The following is a 17057-nucleotide window of genomic DNA, read 5'->3' on the forward strand; positions in this document are numbered from 1 at the left end:
ACACAACATTTATCTTGAACGGTGCGTCTCTTTGCGAGCTGCATAGGAAAACTCTCAAATTTTAAACAAAACACACTCAAATAGGTCAAAAGTTATATACAATTTTCCTTTGGAATGCCTAAAACTTGGTGAAATGAAAAATAAATTAGTGAAATGAGAATTAACGGTGAAAGGGGGATAACTAAAATATACCTCGCAACTTGACTGACACATTTATAATTGTTTACAATTAGATATAGTATTGCAATTTAATATTAAGAAACAAATTAAATGAAAGAGGTTACTAAACATGTTTTTTCATGGTTGAGTTGCTGTACACTTCATCTTTTTAATGCATAAAATATCTCCATGGTATAATACGATGGTCGTCCAAATCATGATACTACTTCATATAAAGATAAACTCATATATTTATATGCATACTGTAGTTTGATTGTATTGCGTGTGCTTATAGCCTCTCTTTAAATAAACCGTCGAGACATTATTGCGACATGTTTTTCTTCTCAAATAAAAAAATAGTTTCGTCACTTAACACAATAACTCAAATGCCAGTTTGCGTAATGTCTTATTTTGCGTCGTTGAGGTCAATGAAAGAAAATGTGTATGAAACAATCCATGATTGAATTTGAGTAAAGGGTGATGCGGTTTAGCGATGCGGTTTAGCTATGCTAAATAACTGTTTAATTCCTTTGAAGATTGTACATTCATTATTATCTGTATTTAAACCGTAGAGGTACATGTATATTTTGGGTTTTTTTTTGGGTTCAAATGTTATATGCTTTGTTTTGTTTTCTTTCATACCCTTGAAAATGTTGTATGGTCCTTGTTGTTTTTATTAGAACCCTAATCAATTGTTTAGATAAATAATCTATTATGGTCCATTTTACTTTTGACGTATTTTCTAAGTTTATAGTAAAAGTAAACTACTTTTGTGCAGAAGTTGTTACATATACATATGTGTACAAAAGGCCAAATCCATGTTCTGCAATGTTAGCCTCTCCCTTTATAAATCAAACAAAACACAATAAGAAGAACATTCTCATCATTTCAATGCAGATTCTCTTTTACCTGTTTAAGGATGTTCGCTACTCTGCTTCAAAATAACAAGTTCTTTAAAAGACTGTTATAAATTGAAAGTATTTGAATAAAGGAACTGAAAAAATTGAAAAAATTGAAGGGTCCGTGTGCTTGTTTTCGAGATTTAAGCCATTGAAAATTTGGCGGGAAGTTATTTTCTCTAGATTTTTCATACATTTAACATTGGCACCTTTTTTCTTTCTAAAACTATGAAAATATTTCAAGGATTTTATAAGATTTTAAAACTATATGTAACAAAATTATGAAAAGAAAAGTAGGGGTTAACGGGCAAAATATTTATTGGCATTACATGGATAAAACTAGAGGACTCCGAATATCTGACAAAAACTCAATAACAAGAGGAGCGAACATCCTGAACATTTCTCCTATTTGGAGTAGTTGGAAATTTGACCCAATATTACTGCTGAAGGAAACCTCGAAACAAAATCTTTCGTCAAAATGAGAGGTTCTTTACACCATGGAGGGAGATACATGAGTAGAAAAAAATGAAACAATCAGTATTTGTGATCATCTAATACACAATGCTAATACAACTGACAAAAAATAACTCATTAAGTTTAACTATGTTGATCATAAGCAATAAATTTTTTTTTAACTTGTTTATGAGTAACTGGACTTTACAAAAATAACTTGTTTTAAATCTAAATGTACCAAGGAGCCTGTAAGCGCTCCCCTATCATTTTTATTTAAAATTGATACAATGCAAAGAGAATATTTCTGATAAAAAAAAGCAAAAATACGAGTAACAATTGTCATTCAAGGGTAATGATTCCAAAAAAGAATAGTGTGAAGATTTCGGTCATGTTGACGTATTATTAGATGTTGTGCTACTGGTCATTTTCGCTGTCTACTGTTTCTCTCTATATCTACTATAGTTTACCCCAAAACGTAAAACAGTATAATGTCGCCAAATTCTCGCTGTCTCCATGTGCCTCTCAGTCGGTCGTGTTTTCTATTCGGTTTTAAGTATTTTAGTTTGTCCTTGGAAAGATTTATCTCATTAGGTATTTATCTATTATGAATTAACGCAACCAATTGTGTCAGTTTTAACGATTTTTTATTAGGCAGCTCAATTTCACATACAATTTCCCGCCAATTATACACAAGAGTAATGAGATCATAAGCAGTTAATACTGTAAAGGCGTAAAATGGATGATAATAACATATTTATATTATTTTAATGTGATACACTGTGCATGAAGAATTTGCCACTGAACGGAAATCAAAACTGTTCTTAATATCACATATAATATGACATAATTTGGTTCCAAAAAATGAATTATGCGGCAGTTTCGAAATTGCATAGTTTTGAACATACATATGACATTATACGTGTAAGAAGCAGAAATTATCACTATCTGCTATTTATCAATGGATTCTTTTAAAGGTTTCGTCTAGTTTTTTTACTCAGCGAAAAAGTCAAGAAAATAATATGTAAATTAATGCAATGAACATTCATGAAGGAAACTATAGTGTAATGATCTGTAATCTGTTTGAATATGATTTTCTTCTTCCGAAAAATTATCGAAAGTCACTGATTTCAAATGAATATATTGCATACATTATAAAGTTCAAACAATACATATATACACATTAAGAAAACAAAAATATGCGCTTTTAGGAAAAACATAGTTACACACATTTATACACATACAGTGTATACACTATTTGAATAAATACTATTTACATTGAGATATAGTTCGTTTGACTAGAGTATTTGTCTGAGCACTACTACTGTTATACAGATTGCTCTCACTGTTTCAGAGAAGGTTTTGTTGAACCCAATCAGCTACTGTATTATGGTAATCGTCATTCAGAAACCTACATAGACTTGCAAACTGTTATTGGGTTTCCTCCTAACATTTCCGTGCAAACAGAAGTCAGAAACATGTATATTTCTCCTGTATATAAAGGCTATTGTCTACATATTCCGGGGAATCATGGCCCAAGAACCGTCGTACCTCCAATAAACATACTAAACCAACATTATCATCACCTAACCCATCAAAATCATTAAGTATTTAAAAATAGTAAAAATAAATTAAAAGAACACATATGCTTGTTTCTCGTATACAAAATCTGTAAGTCATACACGTTGAGTGAAAATGTAAAGGAATGTTTAAATAAATCCCTTCAATGCGTATTTAACTTTGGTCTATGTTTTTTTTTCATTTCTACCTTTGTCTCTGAAATGCTTCTTGCTTCTGTTCTAATATCCTTTCAATTCGGAATGAAAACTTTCATCACAAAAGTGCTGTTATAATCACTAGTACCGTTAGACTAAATGTCAAGTATCCTGAAATTGAATTTGCTCTGTTAGAATCTGAAAAGAAAAATGAAAAGATTACTCTAACGTATCTTATCGATTTGGTCTCTTTTGTTTAGGTCCTTTTTGGTATGTTCTATTTATGTCCTTTTGGAACAACGTTTTTATTTAATGGTATTTCAAAAACTGTGATCCCTAGCTTACCTATTGAAGGCTATTCCACGAACACGCTTTGTATGCAAGGTGTTTTATAACTACTGGGTCGGTATTTCTATTGGCTGACCATCAGTCCCTATGTGCCATACTCCCATTAGCCAGTACTTCGATATGTTCTTGATTCAAGTGATACATATGTTGTCTTTGAATTTCCAGCCCATACAATATTTAATAGTACTAAAGGTTATCCCTCTGGCTTTGGCTATTCTGTTTCTTCCCTTTATGTTGTAAAGTCTCCAATAGTTTAAATGTTTAGCTATCCAAACTTTTTTCTCGCTTGAACCTTGTGAATGTCATTCCAGAAATACGTTCTGACGGAAAAAATATAGCAAACGGTTTCTTTCGTATTTTCATTGTTGCCCTATTACATTGATACAACTAGTGTATGGAAGTTTTATTGTTGATACACTTTAATTTGCATTTTGTCCCTATCGTTGATCTGCTGTTTCGTGTATCTGTGGCGTTATCTTATATTCATTGGAACGAAGTGTAAAAACGTAATATTCTTGTCATTAGTAAATGGGGTTCTATACATAATGTATAACATAGCCGTTATGCAAAACTTACCCGGTGGTTTTGTCTGCGGCATTCTATATTCAGGTTGGGGTACTATTTTTTCTACAATAGAAAACAGTGTCGTTCAATAGACATATACAACACGAGGTGGTAACGAAAAAGCTGAGTGTATTACGAAAGCTATGAGATGAAAGGCAATGAAAGGCAATGCCAAACTGGTAGAAATTGAGAAAAATATGAGCGAAAATAAATAAAATCATAATGGTCCAGGTAAGTTTTAAAATGTGCATTTCAATTATAATTTGTCTTTTTAGTGTGTCGAGGTCATCAGACAGCAACCAAACATGTCAGGACCATATAAACTTCACCAACACTTTACTTGAAATTATACAGTGATTGAATGATTGTATGCTTCTAAAAAAAGAAAAGCATCCTGTAATTATACTGAAGAGATGTGTAGATGATCATTTCTGTACACTAAAAGAATACTTCGTGTATTGTATCAGATATCCTTGTTTAATTCCTACGAGAAGGTAACACCTCCCGAAACGAAAGCTGATTTTTATCAGCTATAGTTAGAGGAGGGGATAAAGTGTCTGCGCAATGCTAGGCGGTGTTGTCATAGAAGTTAAAAATATAAAGTACAGGTTGCAGCCCCGCTCGGGGAGGAAGTAAAGAAACAGATCTACTCTAACATCGTTAGGTTGATTGTCTAGGCACTTTATATATATATATATATATATATATTATATATAAACAAGTCTAAATTGAAAACAACGTTCAAACCTATGATTGCGTTGGATACAAACCGCAATTTTTATACGTGTGCATGCAAAACAAATTTCTTTGTAGAGGGGTCTAAATACAGCACAAACAACATTTTCCAAAAGACCAAAAAAGTGAAAAGTATATTTTAACAAAACGCATTTGACTAGCAGGTCGAACAACGGAATATATATATATAGGTTGATTTTCTAGGCACTTTATAAATATTCTAAAGCCTGGCATTTCTTAATCATAAGAAATCCGATGGACAAGGTATAATTTACAGTTGTCACTACACATAGGCAGACATATATATATATATATATATATATATATATATAAAGTGCCTAGAAAATATATATATATTCTCTTCAATCCGATGTATTACACATATTGAAAAAGGAGAGAGTCCGTTTCACCAATATAATACTTCCATGGTTTAACTGTGCGGGATGCATAGATACACAGTCACGTAACCATGGCAATATTTGTTCTCACTATAAATATTGATGAAATTGGCTATTGTGTGTTAAATCACTCGATTCGAAATTCATTTATTTATATATCATTTCTTGCTAGTGCAAAAATGTTTCATAAGACTAAGTAATTTTGAAAAAAAAACGTATGCCAGTGAATGAGTGTGGGTGTAACAATTAATCTCATTGCAGACAAATCCAAGTAATTCTATAGCTGGTGTTGATTAGTTGGGAAAAATTACAACAGCTTAAACCTCATATTTCCACTGGCGCGTACATGCAATATTCTTATTTCACTATTTTTTCTCATCTGTCTTTTCTTTGTGTTTCTCATTACATAATAAATGTTTTACTTAATACAACGGGTTTACAAAAACAATATGTTACTACAATTATTTGTAATATCTAAAAAATTCTATTAGTAAATCTCATCTTAGGACGACTCTGTTTTATTGTAGTCACAATTTACGACATTTTGATAGTCTTAAAGAACATGTGCACATTGTTTTAATTTTCTTCATAAGAATCGTTATGTAATCGTAATTAGAAATATGTCAAAAAAAACAGTTAAAAAATTCTTTGTGTTTAGGTTAAGTAATAACATTTCATATGAATTAATCTTTCTCTCAAGGTGAAAAAGCAAACAAAAAATCAGTAATAATGCGTATTTTCTCATATTTTTTACCCAACATTGCGCTTGGAAACTAGCATTTCTACACGTTTTGTTAAGACAAGATAGTACTATGAACACAAAACATACTTGGTAACTTTAGTAAAACATCATCATGATAATTATTTCTCTCTTCTTCATTTAACAGATCACTTTCTACTTTACATCTATATATAATTCCATCTGTTTCAGGATTGACTATGACGTCTATTTTTTGTATTGCTTTCTGGCTACAATCGTCTAGATCTAAAACCTCCTGTTCAGATTCCGTGTCTATCCTGACAAAGTCACTGGATCCTGGGATTTTGTAATACCATCTCAGATCTGCCACTGGAATTCCTGCCGTGGCTGTACATTCCAAGGTGTAGGTATCGTTTTCTTCTAAAATAACTTCATCTTCAATCACTCTTGGGGCCTCTGGTTTTGCTGAAATGAAGAAAAGCCTTGAGACTTAGTAGATGCTATCGATCAATTTTCTGTCTGTAAACACTGGTTATTTAGTTCTAAATGTTATAATTACGTCATTTAAGATGTGTTTTATGTTTCAACCGTTTCTCCATTTTTTGTTTCCAACCACAAATACGGCGAAAAAAAATAAAGTTATGTATAACCAAATGCAAGTTTTGGTGGACAGTGAATGGTAATGTCGATGTGTCGCCATTGAAAAAATATGGCCCCTTGAGTGTGTCCCAGTTTATGGTCAGTCAAATTTACACTAGCAAAAACCACAACAAACACAAATGACAGAACACTCGAATCTTACAAGCAAAGCTTCCTCATCCTTGTCGGTGCTTCAAGTGAGCCACAACCCTTTATTGTATAATAAGAATAAACATGCGGGTATAACTATAAAGGGAGAGTAAACCTACAAGATACTGTAACTGGAACAACATATTAAGTGTGTATTTCATTCCGTTTTTTTAATTAGACGGAAGTCCAAATGTTTATAACTGTATAAAATACGAATGTACATTTATTTGAAAAATAAAGACACATTTAACCATAATTCGATTCGTGGGCTACATGGCAGTAAAAAGAGACATGTATCAGAAAAAAACTTGTTGTATTCTACATAATTATTATACCAAATTGGACTTTTTTATAAGTATAGTTTAATACAAAAAAAAAGAGCATAGGATCGGTAGTTTGAAAATACTTTTTTGGTGAAATATTTTAAGTTAGTTCTTAAATTAGCTAGCAATGAAAGGAAGTGTAATTCATAAAAACAGCTTATCTTGTACAAAAATGCAAAAATTAACATGATTTTAACGTGATTTGAAGTGACTTTTCTTTCGTTTTTGGTGTAAGTGGCTTAATGACTTTACATGAATTGATGTGACTTCTTTCTTTATTGGCGTAAGTGGCTTATACATCTGGAAGATAACCTATCATCGACAGACTTAAGGGCATACGATACAGTTTTGATCCCGTAATGAAATTTTGATGAACATTTGCATATAGGCTATTTTTTACCTGATTAAATCAAATATGCAATAAAAAATATACCATCATGTGCTACTTTTTGAGTAAATTGAAGTTGAAATTTCAGATATTTCCTCAAAATTCGGATTTGTGGACGTATTTTTCCTTTCGACAGAAATACATAACTTTTTTGTTTTAAAAGATAAACACAAGCTGTTTTTTGTTAAATTATTTGTAATTTCTGTTTTATATAAATGTTCTATAAATTTGTACATTTTATTTTTACAAATAACTCATATTTATCAAATGTTCATGAATGTAGAAAAAAAACGTCATTTTTTGCTGTATATTTATCAAATTTAAAATAATTGCACTATTGACTTTTTCATGAAAATTGGTACACATAATCTTCATACGTAATCAAACCAAATGTCATTTTAAAAAAGAAAGGTCCATGAACTCGTTTTCAAGTTAAATAAGTTTGAATGATAAAAATCAGCCGAAAACTGCATCTTTTCCCGATAAGTCACAGTTTGACGTCGCGAAAATAACAATTTACGTTAGCAACGTCATTACTTCCCCTGTAACTGTATCGTATGCCCTTAACGTCTTTCTTGTATTTGTAGATCTTGTGTTAAAGAAATTAATTGTTATTTAGTTTTCATGTCAATGTTATGATTAGCCTTATGTAAATTTTGTAGATATTTAATTCAAATATTTTGACAATTTATAGAAAACTACTTAACTGTCTTTTCATTTAAAATAATGCACCGAAAATATAGTAAATGTAGCTAGATTATAAAAATGTGTAGCCTAGATACTAAAAATACTTAATTCCTTCAATATTTGATCATTTTTCGTTACAGTATTTTGTTCTCAACCACAACTTCACCTTAAGACTTTTGTAACACGTGAGATTTAAAATATTTACGGTACACCAGAATATTTTTCATTCACATTTCATTATTACTATCATCACAACCAAATTACTTATTTACACAATTCCCTATAGGAACTTCTCGTGTATGCATCTCAATACAATAGCTAAATAAGTTAAGTATGTTACCTCAAGTTGTCTCTTGATTGTTAGTGTCGTTCGGTTGCTGTCCCATATCTCATTTATTCTTAATCAAAATAGAAACCGGTTGATTTGAGTTTCTCCTGCAGGGTTGCACTAAAGTGCAATTTCATAAAAACAGAGTGCTAATCGACTGAATGATTGACGCATGTTTGGTATATTTACATATTAACTCTAGAGGAGAAAACATAAGTCAACCGTTTCCTCAATTTACACCTCAAATATAGCGTTTGTTAGCTGCTAATGTTAAATTATTAGCTTAGAGTTTTGTAACCAGTTAATAATTATTTTGTTGCATTACTCATAGTGTTTGTTACCTGCTAATCTTGAATTACTTGCATTACCCTTAGTGTTTGTTACCTTCTTATCTTGAATTACTTGCATTACTCATAGTGTTTGTTACCTGCTAATCTTGAATTACTTGCATTACCCTTAGTGTTTGTTACCTTCTTATCTTGAATTACTTGCATTACTCATAGTGTTTGTTACCTGCTAATCTTGAATTACTTGCATTACCCTTAGTGTTTGTTACCTTCTTATCTTGAATTACTTGCATTACTCATAGTGTTTGTTACCTGCTAATCTTGAATTACTTGCATTACCCTTAGTGTTTGTTACCTTCTTATCTTGAATTACTTGCATTACTCATAGTGTTTGTTACCTGCTAATCTTGAATTACTTGTATTGAGCATATAGTGTTCGTTACCCGTTATTGTTAAATTAGTTGCATTACTCATAGTGTTCGTTACCTGTTATTGTTAAATTAGTTGCATTACTCATAGTGTTCGTTACCTGTTATTGTTAAATTAGTTGCATTACTCATAGTGTTTGTTACCTACTAATCTTGAATTACTTGTATTAAGCATATAGTGTTCGTTACCCGTTATTGTTCAATCACTTACATTACTCATAGTGTTTGTTACCTGCTAATCTTGAATTACTTGCATTACTCATAGTGTTCGTTACCTGTTATTGTTAAATTAGTTGCATTACTCAAAAGGTCTGATCCTACTACTTGACAAACGTACACCCCAGTGTCATTGCAAGAAAACTCATGAATGGAGAGAGTAAAATCTACAGAAGTAACATCAACATATACACTTGTTCTCACTCTTGTCCGAAAATTGTCATCTCTTATTCCTTCCCAAATCGGCATCGGTGTACTCGATTTTCCATCGTTCTTTAATGTTGTTATGGTTTCTGATTCCATATTCGGATACATGCGTTTCCATTGAATTACATACCATACGTCTGTGGACTGGTATCTACATTCTAAATTTACTTTTGAGTCTTTCATGCCAACAACTGAGGGCATGGTTATTACTGATTCTGTCAAGAAAAAAGAAAAATACTCAAATATATGTATTATGGGATTTCTTGTAGCAATCCGTCTCCTTTTTCACATGTTTTCTTGTACTAAAACAATGTTAAATAATTTTCTTCTTTCAGGAGTTAAAGTGGCAAGGATACCATAATACTTTAGACGTGTGATCTATAATACAGGATATGAATTTTTAATACAGCTATACCTTATCTGTAAATCTTACTGCATATCATACTGACTCATATTAAGTCAAACTAGCTACCACATTCAATTAAAATTGAAAGAACTTTCCATTTCCCTTGTACGAGTCCATTGATTAAACAGAAATTCTTGTAGTACCTGTTTGTGAAATTCAAGACCACATAAATTGTTTGCATCCATTTTTTCATTTTAAAGGGAAAAAGTCGTAATGAAAGGGAAAATTATATGTTGGCCATTTTATTGCTATAATTACGTTTTTGTAATAAGGTCTTTTATTCAATTATTTGTATTGTATGTATTCATTTGTGTCCCTATGAACTTTGCGTCTAAGTTCACAAGATAAAAAAATCATTTACATTTACTTTTTGTGCAAAGAGGAAAATCGAAATTTGAATTCGGACATTGGGTTGCATTATGGGTAGAATTAAAAAGATTTGTCTTTTAAATTTTAGTTGGTTTTACTTAGGGTAGTCTCTTGTGCAATTATTCTTTTTCTATCTGAGACTTTCAGTAGTCAGACTGTTCGTTAAATTATCAACTACTATAGTACCGTGTGCATAGAACGCATCGATTCAGTGCTGACAAGTTTCTATTTGGTATGTTAGACCGGAACTATAAACAACTGTCATACAAGTGGGAGGTTTAACTGACTATAAACAACTGCCATACAAGTGGGAGGTTTAACTGACAATAAACAACTGCCATACAAGTGAGAGGTTTAACTGACTATAAACAACTGCCACACAAGTGGGAGGTTTAACTGACTATAAACAACTGCCATACAAGTGGGAGGTTTAACCGACTATAAAACTAGGCTTCTTGGGAAATGTCTGTACCAAGTCAGGAATATATAAGTTGTTTTTCATTCGTTCCGTTTGTTTATCTTGTCCAACGTTTGATTTCATCAGGTTTTATGGACTTTCCTCTTTTTGAATTTACCTTGTAGTCCCTGTTTTAATACTTTATTTAGAACTTTGAAATACCGGTAACTGATGTATCACAGTTCTTACGTTACAGGTTTTGTGATTTGCGAATCTTTATTATACAAGTTATTTTGTGTTAATTACTTTATGGATAATCAGTTAAAAACTCCATCAAAACTTCGCACAATGTCTTTATGAAGCTCTTAAATATCTTGCTGTCTCATTGACGTTAGACCACATCTATTTTTTTTCAATTTCACATGTGGAGCAGTATCTGCTTACCCTTCCGGAGCACCTGAGATCACCCCTGGTTTTGATGGGGGTCGTGTTGCTCGCTCTTTATTTTTCTTAGTTGTGTTTTGTGTACTGTTGTTTGTCTTTTGGTCTTTTTCTTTTCTCTTTTTTTATCTTTTTTAGCCATGGCGTTGTCAGTTTATTTTCGACTTACGAGTTTGAATGTCCCTTTGTTATTTTTTGCCTCTCTTTTAAATACATAAACTTATGTTATCGATTCCAGCGCACACTACTCGAGCTTAAAGAACACACCTCATCCGAAATGTACATACATGGCCACAACTTTAGAAAGCAAATTACGTCAAACGTTAAAATTTGTGAGCATCAAAACCATGCAGTGACAATCTAAGCTCAACTTTGCCTTAGAGTGATCTTTTTGTTTTAGTATAATTGGATTGTTTATGAACTGAAAATAAGTGCAAAATTTGTCGTTTAAATCATATCAATACCCAAGTACTAGCATTGTTTGGCAAATGGTTCTCTCGGAGTTTGCAATTCACCGACATCGGACCGACCCTTGCAATGGTAATATATGAAAGTATGATACTGTTTCCGTAAAAAATAACACGAGTTCTTAGAATATTTTTGATTAAGTACCCTTTAGACCAAAATATTTTGAATCCACGCTATAATGTGATATATTAATCTAGGCAGTGTTCATGTGGCGGTTATTCTAGTTTCTCTTTACACCACTAGCATTTCATACAGACCGCTACTTCTTACAGCGAAAATATTTAAACACCTTTTGCAAAGTTTACTTTAAATGTTAAATCTAATTATATTTTAAATAAAACCGTAACAAACATCAACAAAACTTAGTCATCATTAAATTTAAATGCTACAAGAATAAATGAAATTCCTTTTGGCATGTTATTGTTAATACATTGTGATAAAATACAATTTGAACAAAATTAGCTTTTAAAACGGCAACGGGTCAAACGGTTAAAAAGTGCTTGGGCAAAAGTAGGAATCATTTTAGAAAATAAATAATACGGCCTTCTGTCAACTTTTCCCAAATAGTTGGACTCACTTCACTTCAATAAATTAGTGATTTGAATTAATAAGTATTTTCCGTAATATAAATATATAAGTACTTTCAGTAATATAAATACTTTCCGTAATATAAATATATAAGCACTTTCCCTCATATTTATGCTAGTTAATACTAATTTTTATGAGTAGGGTTGAATTTCATAGACAATCTACTTCAATGTCATATGCATATTGCTTTTACATTTCTTTAGTTTGCATAGTCAATCTTTACTGTTTTTATATATGTCTTTGTAATTTTGGTGTCCCTCGGTGGATTTTTCTTCTTTGTTTTTATGTTCTTCTTTTTATAAATATTTTAGTATTGGGCGTACCTTTATATTGATAATGGTGCTTCAAATGCTTCGAAATGTGTCTTATTTTTTAAATTCGGTTCCAAAAAAAAAAATGTATAGTATTTAGAGCAGTCTAGTTTTGTTAGTCTATGCACCTTCAAAATATACAAAATGCATTGTTATTCAATCAACAGCCGTGGCTTCCTTTGCTGGCTTGCTATAAAAGCGGGCACATTTTAACCCTGCCAAATTACGTTCCTTGTTCAAGATAATATAGTCATCCTAGATGCACTGTACAGGTTTAGATAAGCATGAAGGGGTCACGTAAAACAGGTTTGACCCCCACCACGTTGTGTGCCTGTACCAAGTCGGGCTAACGCAACCGTTTGTTGTTCGTTATTGGTTGGCTTTGTTTGAACGTTTATTTCTTCGGAAGAGTCGGGTGTTGGAAGGGGGGTGGGGTCTGTTGTACTGTCCAATATTTTTGGTAATTCCTGTTTCCCTTTTTATGTATTCGTATGCATAGTAATGCATAGACTTTGAAGATGTTGAGACTATCTGGTCATATTCATTTAAAACGTATTCTACTAAACTTTATCGACGTCTGTTCGGTCCTATATATACTAATTCTTTACGATACATGACTTAAATTCTTATAGATCCATTTTCACAAGATTATAGGCGATACTGTTGTTACGCAATCACAGGAACGAAACAATTGTTATAACAATGTGTATCTCGTGTAACATTAATTAAGAGTATTCGTTACGTAAAAATAGTATGATTGTTTCTATTATCTTAAGTTGTGCATGACTACATTCAAATCTATTGACCTTACGTTAAACATCTGTGCATTCTATTTCTCTCATTCCAGATACAGAGGGATCTGGTTTGAATCTTACCAACAAACCATAATCATTTAAGACTGTGAACATTTTTGCTCGGTTATTAAACTGTTCTTGTTTACTCGGACAAAAGTTATTGAATTCTCAATTTCATAGGCGTCTTCGATATCAAATGAATCAACCGCTATTTATCATAATTTTATAAGTCATAAATTCGTGTTTAATTTTAAATTTTGCATCAATATTTATACATAAGATTTATAGAAACAAATGAATGTAAAATCGAGGTGAAAGCTACATTTTAACTGAACAAAATATTAAGTTTGAACTAAAATCTTAAAATTTTCCATATTTATTGTCAAGAATATAGTTTTTATAAGATAAAGTGGTGGACAAGATGGATAACAATCTTCCTTGAAACCATACAACCTTCAACTATGAGGAAAATTCATAATGTATAGTCACTGAATTACAGGCTCCTGAACTTGGACAGGCACATAGTGGACGGGGCAGGGTTCAGGGATCCCGGAATTTTGAAAGGGGATGTAATTTCATAAAGCTGAACGTATACCATGTAAACTGCCGAAAATTTTGTGCTAAAAAATTATGTTTTTCCGACTAAAGGGGGCATACCCCTGTGTGACCTCCCTGAATCCACCACTGGGGTTAAACATGTTTGTGAACGCTCAACCCTCCCCTTACCTGGGACAGTTCATACAGAGATATATATTTTTGTTTTAAAATCTATTATTATGCCGTGTATATATATATATATATATATATATATGTCGGTTGACACTTTGCTCTTAACGAAGTCAAATGGTCAGCTAAATAGATATTGGTATTGACATACGGGTATTTATGGTACGATCTTACTGAAACTATATACATTTTACACGTGTGACAACAAAGCCTTAATGAGCTCATTATAAGATTGCTTGTAAAACATCACGGTAATACCATAAAGCTAATGGAATAAACAGATAAAAGTACAAATCACAGTATGAAACAACATGACACGAGATGTGGCAGATATGATGGAAGGTATTATGTAGGTGGAAAAAAACTAACCGCAAATGAAACATGCCTTTTTTATTCATCTTTTTTCGACGCGTGCAGCATTGTACTATTTATATTATTATTTATTGTTTATTTACTAGATTATTGGTGGGTTTGATTGTATTGCAAATTGTTTACTTTGAAAATTCTGCTTCTTCTGTGTCCCTTGTGTAAAGAATACCGAACTTCAAGGTTAATTCAAAAGGGAGGAAGTCCACAAAACATGACAAAATCAAACAGTCGGCTATATCAAGCAAAACAAGCTGACTTGGTACATGCTTTTCCCAAAGAAAATGTTGGGTTAAAACTTACATTTTCTAAGACGGCTATTATACATAATCAAATTTACTACATTTTACATAGTTTTTGTGGTAGTATGTTTTGTATGAAAACAAATCGTATATAACCATTTTAACGACTGATTCACAACCTGGGACAGGAGTAATTATTTACAATATGAATGTAAAATGCCATTTGCCACGTTATATATCTTCATCATGTACAATACCTTGAAGGGACAGATACAAAAACTGACCACATGGTGCAAATTAAATAAGTGTGTTTTTTAATGAATGCCTATACGATACATTTATTACAAAAGTCCATAGAAAAGATCTATGTCGAATCAAATTATCCTAATCCTTGTAGTCACGTCCACTTTAATGAATAGCAGCTTCTGGTTTCGAATTCTTTTGAATCTATGCATAGTTTGGTGTCACAGCAACTTAATTTACTGGCTATGACATCAATAGAACATGTTTTAAAAGATACATTTATAAATAAGAGATGTTTCAGTTCCTTCATTCAAACAGAAGCTGTACGTAATTCTTATACCTCTTAAATCTATTATAAGTCAAAACAAATGATTAAATCTCCATGAGGAGACAAAGTAATTACATATGTTATGTGTGTATAATTACTGATGGTGTAGAATTAATGTCCTCGTAAATGTAGTTAAAGGTGCGTTTTTACCGGCATGACCGGCGCACAGTTTGAAAAGATATCTTTTTGTTTCCCTTCAATCGCGGGAAAATGTAATCTGGTAAATTGATCGTCAATTTAATTAGATTAAAATGACTGAAATTGTTAACATTGTATGCGTTTTGTAAATATACATATTGTCATGGATGTCAAGTCCGTTCAACCGTTCTTGTCGGTATTTTAATCTTGAACTTCATCAATCCAAACAATAACCTCAGTTTAACACTTCTGATATCTTTAAAGTGTTTTAAAATAATGTTCCAATGTCTCGTAAATTATAACGACATCATGATGAAACTAGCTCTTACAAGTTTCAATCATGCTACGATTTTACAACTATAGGCCCCAGCTATTTTGGTTTCCCTCCCTTTTTCAATCTCAGTTCGCATTATATTGGTTTAATATTTGACACTTATGATTATCACTTAAAAGGCAAGTTTGTGATGAAATATCTTAATGGAAACTACCAAAAACTCACATTGTTTATATAAATATTTTTTTTTTATCTTTCGCTTGATTTCGTCTTCAGTTTTACTGCTAATGTGTATTGATGTATAGCATTAATGGAATATTATAGTCAGTTAAGTATATGACCAACAGACCTTTATGCCTACTAAGTAAACGATGACCATTTGATGACATGTCGTAGATATTGTTTTCCTATATCATACTTTGAAGAAATAAACAGGTATGCTAGATTTAATAGTAAATCTGACACTTAAAATCAATGGTTTATTTTTTCTCACTTCATTAAAATTTGATGCCTCCTTGTCTGCTTATAAAGATCAAACAATCAATTATTCCTTTTGGCATGACTGGGTTAAAACTTATAGAATAGATATAGATAGCATTGTAATATCTTTGCACATCTTGGCTCATTTCATACGAGTCTTTTCTGTCAGTTAGGTGCTTGGTTTTTATTGGTTTTCCAGTTTCTCGCCTCATCTTGTCATGGTTAAATGAAATATCGCAACTTTTTTTCCCTTTTTGCTCTTCTATATATTTATGCATTGCAATAAATTTATATTTTTTATACTGTGGTATTTTACCCAAAAACAGTTCAAATCGTGGCTTTAAACCTTCTCATTTACACAGAAACTATAAATTATGAATTGTTTTCTCATAAAAATATGATGTTATTGTGACAAATATATGAAAATGACTACATCATACAAAACTTGCAGTCTAAGTCTAAACATTAAAGGTGTTAACACATGGGAGGAATTAATAAATTATATTTTATAGCCAATAAACCGCGTCACCGATTCTTTTTGTCTTCCGTATTTAAAAACAATAAACCTATCAAGTGTTGAATGTTTTTGGTAAATAGAGAAGATATATAAACATTTACATATACTTACCCCTACTTAGTTTAAATAATCCAAATAAAAATGTCAAAATTGTCAAGATATGTTCCATCGTTTAAAAAAAAGCTTCCAGCAATTCAATTGATAGATGTATAATAAAGTCTATGTATTTTTCATTATTTTCACAACTAAATTATTGTAGCTTAGCTTAACCAGCTCTGATCTCTAATGCGGTACACTATTATATCAATGCGACATCGATCTACCTTCTCACCAGATGGCGCTTTCAAT

At 31.7% G+C, this 17057-nt stretch overlaps 1 protein-coding gene across 2 annotated transcripts; it reads right to left on the reverse strand.

Moving 5' to 3' along the window:
• Positions 1–2133: 2133 nt before the first annotated feature.
• Positions 2134–17057, reverse strand: LOC127700542 (cell adhesion molecule 2-like). 2 transcript variants are annotated; one of them, XM_052204086.1, is made up of 5 exons: positions 16821–17057; positions 9474–9836; positions 6098–6433; positions 4148–4198; positions 2134–3421 (listed from the first exon to the last, which is right to left on the reverse strand). In XM_052204086.1, exons 1-5 carry the CDS (start codon positions 16876–16878, stop codon positions 3342–3344), a joined length of 888 nt encoding a protein of 295 aa, XP_052060046.1. In that variant the 5' UTR covers positions 16879–17057; the 3' UTR covers positions 2134–3341. The 2 variants fall into 2 exon arrangements, with proteins under 2 accessions (XP_052060046.1, XP_052060047.1); XM_052204087.1 differs by lacking the exons at positions 9474–9836; positions 16821–17057 and adding an exon at positions 9300–9467.

Source organism: Mytilus californianus, unplaced genomic scaffold (assembly GCF_021869535.1).
Source record: "Mytilus californianus isolate M0D057914Y unplaced genomic scaffold, xbMytCali1.0.p SCAF_5, whole genome shotgun sequence".
In the NCBI taxonomy this organism is placed as follows: Eukaryota; Metazoa; Mollusca; class Bivalvia; order Mytilida; family Mytilidae; genus Mytilus; species Mytilus californianus.